The sequence below is a fragment of the Parasteatoda tepidariorum genome, chromosome 9, assembly GCF_982258835.1.
Source record: "Parasteatoda tepidariorum strain Cologne lab strain chromosome 9, Ptep-v5.0, whole genome shotgun sequence".
Classification (NCBI taxonomy): domain Eukaryota; kingdom Metazoa; phylum Arthropoda; class Arachnida; order Araneae; family Theridiidae; genus Parasteatoda; species Parasteatoda tepidariorum.
The window spans coordinates 64027103-64039114 of record NC_141763.1 but is presented as its reverse complement, the minus strand read 5'-3'; the positions used below and the strand labels follow the sequence as shown (position 1 = coordinate 64039114).

General features: G+C 35.5%; 2 protein-coding genes across 2 annotated transcripts; both read left to right on the top strand.

Annotated features, from left to right (window-relative positions):
• The first annotated feature begins 221 nt into the window (after positions 1-221).
• Positions 222-1315, top strand: LOC147804123 (uncharacterized). The gene is made up of 3 exons (XM_087151433.1): positions 222-496; positions 540-983; positions 1102-1315. The coding sequence occupies exons 1-3, from the start codon at positions 222-224 to the stop codon at positions 1313-1315; spliced, it is 933 nt and encodes a 310-aa protein (XP_087007559.1).
• A 40-nt stretch (positions 1316-1355) lies between these two features.
• On the top strand, positions 1356-3332 carry LOC147804122 (uncharacterized). Its single transcript, XM_087151432.1, has 2 exons — positions 1356-1524; positions 1804-3332. Exons 1-2 carry the CDS (start codon positions 1356-1358, stop codon positions 3330-3332), a joined length of 1698 nt encoding a protein of 565 aa, XP_087007558.1.
• The last annotated feature ends 8680 nt before the right edge of the window (positions 3333-12012 follow it).

Below are 12012 nucleotides of genomic sequence, written 5' to 3'. Positions count from 1 at the left end.
AAAAAGCTACTGCAGCGGATCTGAAAACAATCATTTTGAAAAGTAAAGAATATTTATCTGATCCAGATTTTGTAACAAGTGTATTGGTAGCTACAGTCAATGATCGATGACAGAAGGAGGAATATGAAGAAAAATTGAGACAAAGTTTATGTTAGGGAATTGTTGAAGATTTTAGGGATAGAATTAAATTAAGGAATCCAGAGAACAACTTGACTTGTAACATGGAAGCTTTAGATCAAGCATCTATTTGTGATACTATAACACCTGTTAGCTTTAGACCCTGGTTAAAAGAGCTTGATGAAATGAATATAAAGTTGTCAGACGTCGGAAATGAGTCACAACCAGTTCAAATTCTGCTTGGAGCTGACGTAATAGGAAAACTTATGACTGGTAAAAGAAGAGTTTTGGCCAGTGGATTAGTAGCAATAGAGACACTACTGGGATGGACTTTAACAGGGAAAGCACCTGAATATGATTTACCGTCAAGCAACGCAATGTTGGTTACTTCCCTTTTAGTAAAAGAAATGGATATTTCTGAGCTGTGGAGATTTAGATTCTTTAGGAATAAAAGATCCTTCAGAACAAAAATCTAGAGAGGAACTGCAACAAGCCTCAATAGAACATTTCTTAAATACAGTGAAAGTTGAAGGAGATGGCCGTTTTATACTCGTAGTTAGTCTGCCATGGCTTGATGGGCATTTGCCTTTGCCAGATAATTATGATTTGGCGTTAAAGAGATTGCAAATGACAACACGCAAGTTGAAAACCGACAAATTGTACGATGCCTATGAAGAAGTGTTCAAGGACTGGGAGAAAGAGGAAATAATTGAAGAGGTTCCAAAAGAAGACATGGGAATACCTTGTCACTACTTACCTCATCGACCTGTGATAAAGGAGAGCAGCACAACTAAAACCAGGCCCGTGTTCAATGCTTCTTCTAAGAGAAAAGGAGTTCCTAGTTTAAATGATTGTGTAGAAAAAGGGTTTAATTTGATAGAAGTAATTCCCTCAATGATAAATAAATTTCGAAGATATCAATTTGGCGTAACAGCTGATATACGTAAGGCTTTTTTTGCAAATAAGTCTTTATGAAAATGATAGAAATTTCTTGCGATTCTTATGGTATGGAAAAGATGGACAGCTGAAACATTTTCGTCATCGAAGAGTTGTGTTTGGCGTTTCTTGTAGTCCGTTTTTGCTAGGAGCCACTATTCAATACCATTTGAATAATAAACTAGAAGAAGCAATGGAAGGGAATGAAAAATACCCTAAAGAGATTATACAGGAACTAATATGCAGCAAGCGTGAAAACTGAATTAGAGCTGAAACAATTAATAGAAGTTGCTACTAATATTATGGCTGAAAGACACTTTGATTTACGAGGGTGGGAGTCTACTAACCCATCAGAACCTAATTCTAGTGAGACCAATATTCTGGGAATGAAGTGGAATAGACAAAGTGATACTCTGTTAATTAATATTCCTGATATAAAGGACACAAAACATGAAAAAATCACCAAAAGAAGCAAGTTAGCAGCCTCACACAGAGTTTTTGATCCTATGGGGATAACTAGCCCGGTATCGCTACGACCAAAATTGTGGTTATAAAATTTGTGGAAAGCTAAAATTGGTTGGGACGATGAAGTTGACACAAAAACACGAGAAGATTTTACAAAGTGGCTAAGTCAGCTTGAATATCTGAAGCACATAGAAATCCCAAGGTGGTTACATTGTGACAAAGGCTACTAGCGCATTTCATTACATTTCTTTTGTAATGCCAGTAAATTAGCGTATTCCACAGTAGTTTTCCTGAAAATAGAAGATAAAAGCAATGTTCAAGTTCACCTGATACAGAGTAAAGCAAGAATCGCACCTAGCGGGAAAAATGAAACAACGATTGCTCGACTTGAACTTCTTGGTGCCACAATTGCAGCTCGTCTATCTATTGAAATAGTAAAACAGTTTCAGACAGACAAAGTTCATTTCTGGACAGACTCAACAACTGTATTAGCTTGGCTTAAAAGAGAACACACATGGGGTGTATTTGTAGAAAATCGAGTTCAAGAAATCAGGAAATTGACTCCAGTAAAAGCATGGAGGCATTTGCCCGGATCTATGAATCCCGCAGACTTACCAAGTAGAGGTTGCTCTGCTCAACAACTTGGCAATTCGAAGTGGTGGGAGGGCCCCAGCTGGCTATATCTTTCCCACACGCAATGGCCTGCAGCAGCTGACGAAATTTCCGTTAATGAAGAGGAAGTAAATTCGGAAAAAAGAAAACAAGTAGTTATTTCCATGGTAAATATTGAAGTAACGGAAATATGGTGTAATTCCTTTTCAACATATAGCAGAAATGTAAGAGTAGTCGCTTGGATCCTACATTTTGTCCACAACGTTTCACATCAGGATAAGTTAAAGGGAAATTTAATCTGTGAGGAGTTAACAAAGGCAGAAAGTGTGATTTTTAAGTCAATGCAAACAACGCATTACCAAGATGATAAATTTCTCGCCAAAATACAAGCTTTTCGAGATAAAAGTGATATTCTGAGAGTAAAGACCAAACTGGTACATAGTGATGAGAATTTCAGATGTCCAATCCTTTTACCTGCTAACAGTGTTGTGTTAGAATTAATCCGTGAAGAGCATATAAAAGCGATGTATGCAGGTCGTTCCATCTTACTCTCATCTAGAGAACAATACTGGATTCTTAAAGCTAAAAAGTTAATAAATAAAGTTATTTCCAAGTATGTGACTTGTAAGCGTCATCAAGCTAAACCAGTAGAAGTTCCTTTTGCGCCCCTTCCAAGAGAAAGAGTTACACAGACAAAAGTTTTCCAAGTGTCTGGTGTGGACTATGCCGGTCCTCTGTCTCTAAAATCGAAAGAAAAAGCTTGGATCGTTTTGTTTACCTGTGCCGTGTACCAAGCAGTTCACTTTGAATTAGTACGGTCTCTCACTACAGATGCTTTCATTCAAGCATTCAGACGATTTATCGCAAGAAGAGGTAGAATATCGGTCATTTACTCGGATAATGGAAAGAACTTTGTAGGAGCAAACAATTATTTAAAGAATTTAGATTGGGACAAGATTGCTGTGTACTCAACCGCTCAGAAAATAATTTGGAAATTTATTCCACCCACAGCAGCATGGTGGGGTGGATGGTGGGAGCGGATAGTTGGAATGCTTAAGACTCTTCTGCATCGTGTGTTAGGTAAATCTGTTGTAGATTATGAAGAACTAACTACAATTTTATGTGACTGTGAATCGGTTATAAATAGCAGACCATTGACCTACATTCGCGATAATGACCATGATTTGATGATGACCATTTGATTTTCATTTTGACCATTTTTGATTTTTGTCACCTGTGAGAGTAGCAACGTAGTTTTGTTAACGAAGTGAAAGTGACGATAAAGTGGGCGTTTTCGCCGAATGATATTTTAAATAGTGTTTGTGTTCATTCTCGATAACAACAATATGTGAATTAAAATAGAAACAGCAATCTTTATTATTTCATAGTGCAAGTGCTACTCTAATAAATCTACTTTTTGGATATTGTATGATTTATCGCAACAGTTAGTGCGAAAGTTATCTTATTTTCCACGCATCACAAAGTTTGTGATTGCTTAAACAGCCTAAAACATATTGTGCATACATTCATATCATAGCAGTACCAACTCATCTGGAATAATCAATATCATCAGGTAGATGAAAAAACTTTATCTTATTTCATTCTACTTATATTTTATACTGCAAGAATTATAATTTAAATTGTGCAAGTATGGCCAACAACAACAGCGAACAGCCCCCCTGGGTCACCAACCTGATAAACACCTTTACGCAGCAAAACCAGGGAACGAACGATAATTTAAATCAATTACTACAAGAAATCAAACAGCTAAAAGAAACAGTGGAGAAACTACAAAACTCTACGAAATGAAAACAAACATCTGCAAAAAATGTCAAAACAGTACGCAGAAGAACCAATCCTGATTCCAGAAACTCCAACAACAGAAGTATCACCTAAAAAACAAAACAAGAAAAAGACAACAACTAAAAACAAGAACGAACAGAAACAACCTAGCATCAACAAACAGAGTGAAAAGCAAAATGCAGTACAGAAAAGAAACAGATCCCATAGCTCAGATGATGAAGAACCCACAACAATTAAAAAACTAACAACATTGAAAAACTCCTCTAAACCACAAGATGGCACCACCTCACCGCAACCATCCACAAGTTACCTCCCACCGGCAAGCGCCAGAAATGAAACAATAGGAATCGCCAGCGGACCTGTGAGAAGCGGCCGCTAAGACGACAATTACGTCACGGATACCGAAGAGATGGATGAAGAAGGCGAATTTGTTTTTCAAAGACGGACGCGAGCCGGATTACCCCCAATCATAATAAAAGACCCGAAAATAACATGGACTGAACTAAAACAAACCCTACAGGAACAAAATATAACTGGATTTGAAGGTAAATTCACTGGAGATGCTCTCAAACTACACTTTTTTGAAATTGATAATAGACGAAAAGCAATTAAAATACTGGATCAACTTGAAGCTCAATACTATACATTTCAACTCAATACGGAAAGATCACTGAAAGTAGTTATAAAAAGTATCCCGACTGACATAACAGCTGAACAGGTAAAAATTAATCTAGAACAATATGGCTATCACGCAAAAAATGTAAAACAGATGAAAAGATATACAGAAGAAGGACAACAGAATCTCCCACTGCACATAGTCACTCTTGAAAAAACAGAAGAAAACAAATCAATATTTCATATGACACGATTTAAGGACCTCGTCGTAACTGTCACAAGCTACAGAGGACGCCGAGACTACACCCAGTGCCACAGGTGCCAGCAATTCAATCATGTGCAGGCATCCTGTCGACACACAACAAAATGCTTAAAATGTGGTCAGGAACATCTAACTTACCTATGCAAGAAAACAAGAGAAACTGCAGCGACCTGCGCCAACTGCGGCGAACCACATCCGGCCAACTACAAACAGTGCTCCAAACATCCAATCAACCAAACATCCCGACGTACGAATAATCCACCTATATTTTCTCCAAGCAACAAACAGTTTACCACATATGCAGACAAGCTAAAAACAAACAATCAAACAGTCAACACAGACGTAATCAGAGAAGCAAGATCAATATTAGCAGAACTAAAGTCCTTTGTAGACCTTGTGCAGAACGACGGGGGAATGAAACTTTTCAAAGCATTTCTAACACATTCAACAAAAATCATTGACAGACATCAAGAAGAAGAAGACATAGAACAAGATGAGTATTAAAACAACAACCAAACCATCCCTCAACCTCATAATATGGAATGCCAACGGAATCATTAATAAACAACACGAATTCAAAAACTTCATCATCGATTTCAACCCAGACATCATAATAATAACTGAAACACATCTAAATACAACATTGAACCTTACAATAGCTAACTACAGAGTGCATAGATGCGACAGAAACTATAGAGGAGGAGGAGTAGCGCTACTAGCAAAAAATAGTCTAATAACCACCACCTTTAACCAAACCTCAGATAGAGGATATGAGCAAATATCTATACTATTAAATCACCAAAATCAAAATATTAAAATTACAGGAATCTACAACTCGCCACAAAATCAGCTCACAGATCAAGATATACAACTTCTTTTTCCACCAAATATACCAACAATAATTGCAGGAGATCTAAACAGTAAACATACAATATGGGGCTGCAACACCACCAACAACAATGGATATCACCTAAGAAAACTAGTTCTGGATAATAACTTGACTGTCATAGCAACAACCAGCCCAACACATATCTCAACCAACAGCTCCGACATTCTGGACTTTGCCATTACCAACCTCCAAATTCCCATAGTAGCCTACTCACTCGACCAGCTCTCCTCCGATCATCTACCCGTGCAATTCTCAATAGGACTAACCACGCTGCATCATGAAAAACCAAAACTTAAAGCAGACTGGAATCTCTACCAAAAAATACTCGCAGCAAACAATAGCAACCCACCCAACCTGGAAGACGAGCCCACCATCGAAAACCATATCCATCAACAACAGCAAAAAATAACTAAAGCATACGAAGCAGCAACCACCGAAATAAGTAAAATAGCACATCATTACAAACTACCAATACAAATCAAGAATATCATCAGACTAAGAAATTACTATAGAAAAACATTCCAAAGAACTGCAGACCCCATATATCTGAATGAAATGAAGCAACTTAACAAGCAAATCAAAAAACAAAGTAAAGAATTCAAAAATCAACTCTGGAGAAACAAGCTCGCCTCTCTATGCACTACTGACCAATCAATGTGGAAAATAGCCAAAACTTTCAGGACCGAACCACAAATAAACAGACCCATCAAAGGACCGACCACACTCATCTATGACCCTAAAGAAAAAGCCGAAATATTTGCCGATTCATTACAAACCCAGTTCTCACCTAATACAAACGCAGATATGAACCACCATAATACAATAGTTGATGCAGTAAACAAATTTCACGAAGAACATCCTATCAACGAATCTATTGAACCAACGGACAATAACGAAATCCTAAATATTATTCGCAGACTAAAAAACAGAAAAGCCCCAGGAGAGGAAGGAATAACAAATCTGATGATAAAACTACTACCACATAACTATATTAGCAGAATTACAAATATCATAAACAGCTGTCTCACACTCAACTATTATCCCACAGTATGGAAAAATGCAATAGTCATCCTATTTCTCAAGAAAAACAAAAACCCAAGCTGCCCTGAAAGCTACCGTCCGATAAGCCTTTTAAGCATAATAGGAAAATTCTTCGAAAAAATTACCTACAATAGAATTAAACCTCACTTAAATATACTACCAGACGAACAATATGGATTCAGAGAAAAATTAGACACAACTAAACAGCTACTTAGAATAATTGATTATACAGGAAGAGCACTAATAAATAAAGAAGCCATAATATTTCTAATGATAGACATCTCCAAAGCCTTTGACAAGGTCTGGCATACTGGCATAACATATAAACTAATGCAGCTCCCCCCCAGGCATTATAAAACTACTCTCCTGCTACCTGAACAATAGAACCTTCCAAGTCAGCCTTCAAAACCTGAAATCATCAAAAAGAAACATCTCAGCGGGTGTCCCTCAGGGCAGCATACTGGGTCCGATCCTCTACATCCTTTATACCTACGACTTTCCAATAAACAAAGACGACTACAATAGCATCACAGCATCATACTACGCAGACGACACAGGAATAATTATTAAATCACGAAACCCAAATCTATCACTCATCAAACTACAGGATCAACTAATTGAAATAGAAAACTGGTGCCTAAAATGGAAAACAGCTGTAAATGCAGATAAATCACAAATCCTAATAATACAGAAAAGAAGAAAAAGAATCCAGCAAAACTGCCAAACAAAATTATTTAACACCCCAATACCAATAGTTAAAAAAGCGACTTATCTCGGACTAATAATAAATAATAAACTCTCCTGGGCAGACCACGTCAAACACGTCACAGAGAAAGCAATAGCAGCAACAAATATCATCCAACCACTGATCTGTAATCCAAATGTTTCCTCACTAAACCGAAAACTACTATATACCAGCATGATAAGACCAATATTAACATACGCATCTCCAGCCTGGGCTACAATACCAGACCACCTCATGAAAAAACTCAATCAGTGCCAAAATAAAATCCTAAGAAAAATCACCCGCGCCTGTTGGTTCATTAGAAACAAAAATATCCACATCGACCTCAAAATTCCTCCTCTATCCGAATTCATCAATAAACTAAACGCAGATTTTTACAGAAAAGCAGAAGAATGCAAAGCAGCAAACTTTAATCAAATCCTCTCATATGAAAATTACAGCAAAGATTCTCACCTCAGACCTGTAGCAGCTTTTTACACTTCAGACGCATTTTTTCATCACCATCAACGAAAATAAAAACAAGCAACCATAGCCGAACGGATAGAACACCCGACTACAACCCTATAGATCACAGGTTCTACCCCAGTTGACGACACTTTTTCCAAGCAGCTTCAGAATCATCCATCCTTCCAAAATTACACCTGATCATCAGAATCATCACAGTGAATAAATCATCGACCTCAGCAAAAATTACCAACGTTCTCAATGCATCCTGTACCTCATCAACCTTGTTCATCCTGCAGCGCATCCAAATAATCTGTGAATAAAAATCAAAAATATAAACTATGAACTTAATAGACTTTAAAAAACCTAAAATAATAAAGTATACTGTATAAAATAATAGAAATTCCCTCCAACAGAATCTATCACTATGTAAATAAAAATCACAATCATAATTTCATACAATGTAAATAATTTCAATTTTAATATTTATGTTCTTTTTCTTTTTTTGTTATTGCATACCAGAATGTTGCAAACTCAAAATGTTTTTATACACTGTAAATATTTCATGATGTATGGGTTAGGGGCCGCTGCGCGGCCCAGGCACCCAATTTTTTGATAATAAACGCAAACGCAAACATTTGCGATAATCCATCTGAATTAGTACCTTTAACTCCGGCAACATTTATATACGGGGAAGGTAGCAACAGCAACGAAACTCCCGATCTAGACCTTGTGAATCGAACCTCTATGTTGAAACGTGTGAAATTTTTGCAAAAATTACGTGAAGATCTCAAACAAAGATTTAGAAATGAATGTCTTGCTCAGCTAGTGCACAAGGGAATAAGAAGGAATGATGTAATATACATCGGTGATATTGTTTTAATAGGACAAGATAATGCTCGACGCATAGATTGGCCTCTTGGAATTGTCTTGGAGCTTTATCCTGGAAAGGACAGTATTCCTAGAGTAGCCAGATTAAGAACCTCTCAAGGAGAAAGGATCCGACCTTTCCAAAGACTTTATCCTTTAGAGCTATCAGTAAAGAACGATATGGATGTTCTGAAAAAGTCTTCAAAGAAAATTAACTTGGAAGTTGATAATATTCCCAAGTCCGTTGATGTGCCTGATAATTTGGAAGTGAATTCTCTTATCAAAGGCAGATTGGGAAGAATCATAAAAATTCCACAACGTTTAGATTTATGAACTTTTTGTTATTTATATAATGACTGAAGATTTTTAATTAGTTTTATATAACGGTGACCAATATACATCAGTTAGTTTGTATTTTAAAGAAATGCTAAATGCTTGTTCCAAAGTGCTATTTATAATATCACTTTGCAAGGTGGGAGTATGTTTAAGATTTTAAGTCATTAATGTATGTATATTTGACAGAAGTATAAGTATGTATATTTGACCTTTAATTTTCTTTAGATTTATTTGTTTTAAAATTTCACTTTAGGTTGCGTGGCAACCTGAGATAGTTTTTTGTTGTTGCTCCTTTTTTGTTGTAATTTAGAATTATAATTTTTAGAATCCATTTTTGATGCTAAATTATTAGTTACTAAGAGGCTTCGCCCCCTGCTCGCTGACGCTCACCAACCCTCGGAAATGCTTTCACAGTTCATTTCGGATTGATTCGCAATCCAATGCTCGCTTTGCTCGCTCATTGGATACGTTCTTAACGTCTAGTTTTTGTATACTTTTTTGCATACTGAAGTTCCGAAAACTTTTCACTGTAGAAAATTCTAAACCTGTACATTTCAATATTATATTGAAATTGCAAACAGTTCACATATTTTTCTTAATCACACTATTCTAAATTTCAGTTGTTGAGAAAAGTAACTGTTGTAAGTTTTGTTTTAAAGTCTTTCCCACCAGAGGGCTAAAGCCATGTGTTGTAAAACAATATGAAATAGTAGTCTGCCACTGAACGCCGGATGTAAAGCATCGGCTTTGATGAAGATAATTTTGTATTTTTAATTCTCTGAAGGGCGCCACCTTAATAATATGGAATTTGTAAAATAAATGTATATATTTTTGATTGTTGATGAAGCCCATCATTTTGTGTTTTCATCAGTGTTCAGAAGCAGAACAACTATAAGTTTTTTTATTTTATCACAAAAAAATAAAATTTATAAAAAACAAAGAAAAGAGTAAGAAAATGAGTATAGTCATATAAAAAGTTAAAATTATAATATAGTATTTGTCAGTTAAAATAAAACTTTTTGTTAAAGTCATTGCTAACAATTCAAATTTCTCCGAGGCAATTCTAAAGTATAAATTAAGGTAGTATTGTTAAGTTGAAACACAATATTTTTAGTTTTGATGTCAACGATACAATTCAATTTTTCACAAAAGCGATTGCTTCCATTGTTAAGTTCAATGTCAACAATTCAAATTTTTCTGAGGCAACTCTTAACCTCTAAATATTATTTTTTTATGTACACATTTCTAAATGTCAGTATTCAACCACAAAACAACTTAAAAGTCCTCAAATTAAGCATGAAGTTGTAAAATGTAATGAAAGAGGGTCATAGCAATAATGAAAGTAGAAGTAAAGTTAGTACTGTAAAATTAAAACAATATTTTTAATCAATGAACCAAGTTCTTCAAGAAGCAGTTGTAGAAGTAGGTTGTTTATTTAAAACTTTTTATAGAATTTCTTTAAGAACACAATTGTTAATTTGGGCATTTGGCGATACAACACTTTTAAAATTGAAGGATTTGTTACGTCAAGCGCTCAGGTATCATAATTTTGATCTAGTTGCGCTTCTATGTCATTTTGATTTATGTTGCTAAATTAACTGTCAAAAAATTCGATGGCTGGCAACAGCATTTTTATTTTTTAAGTTGTTTATTTTTATTTCCTTTAGAATTCGTTATTTTTTTAGCGAAATGTTTTTTAACCTAACAGAATTCTTTGCCGACTGTTTTTTCTATGAATGAAGAAAATAAAGTAAGCATTTAACTGTTGTGAAAAGAATCTTATTTAGTTGTACAAAGTACTTCAGCCAAAATTTGGGAGCCACGTAAGAGAATTATATATATTAGATCAGAAACACATCATTAAAAGGCAGAATGCTTTGGTGTTTTCAAAACAAAGCAAACTTTGCCACCGGCGGAAAAGAAATACAGCCAAAATTTGGGAGCCACGTAAGAGAATTATATATAATAGATTAAAGTTTTGTATTTGTTGTCATTCATCTATAGAACTTGTAGTTCATTTGATTGATTTTATTTAAAAGGCGTCCGCATTATTTATTTTAATTTATTAACGACAACTTCATCTGGTGGAAAATGTTCAGTAATTCATTGAGGACTCTTTAGTGCTTTTATTACGTATTGTAATTTTTTGGTTCTTTTTGACATTTGTTTTTTATGTGGTAGCACAAACCATCTTTCGGGAATTATTTTGGTGACTTCTCTATCTGATTTCTTAGATGAGATCTGTTTAACATCGAGCTGATTTAAGTTACAGTGTATGGAAGTCAAGACAATTTCTCGCATTCAGTTGTGTGGTCTGTTTTCGTTTTAAATGCAAACTATTTAAAATTAAATCGAATTATTTTATTTTTGCAAGCAATTAGCTTTGTTCCGTAACCAGTTCATAAATTTATCTGCTCGACTCGTGTTACTATTAGTTGTAATGTTCTCAGATAAAGGATCCTCAATTTCTATTGCTTTCAAAGTGTTTGAAGTTTGTGCACTCTTAGATATAGCTGTCTTTTTCAAGACAGGCGTTTTCTTTTTCTCAACTTTCGAGTCAATTTCCTCATACACTTCTAATTCCCGAACCTCGTGTTCCAATGCCGCATTTTTTGCGCTTTAACATCTCAAATTTCTCATTTAAGTCTACCCATACCTTAGTACGCCTGCAATTCTTACATTTATTTCGTTGTTGTTTTTCAGATGCTTCTTCCAAAAAAAAAAAGGTGTTGGCTTTTTGGGAAGCAGTACCTTCAAACTTTCATCAGCAATGCGTTTTATACCTCGAGTCCTATTCACATAATTCTCATGACTTTCTTCACAGTCATGTCTACAAAAAATGCCCCATTTTTGATGAGGCCCTGCTTCGATCTGAAT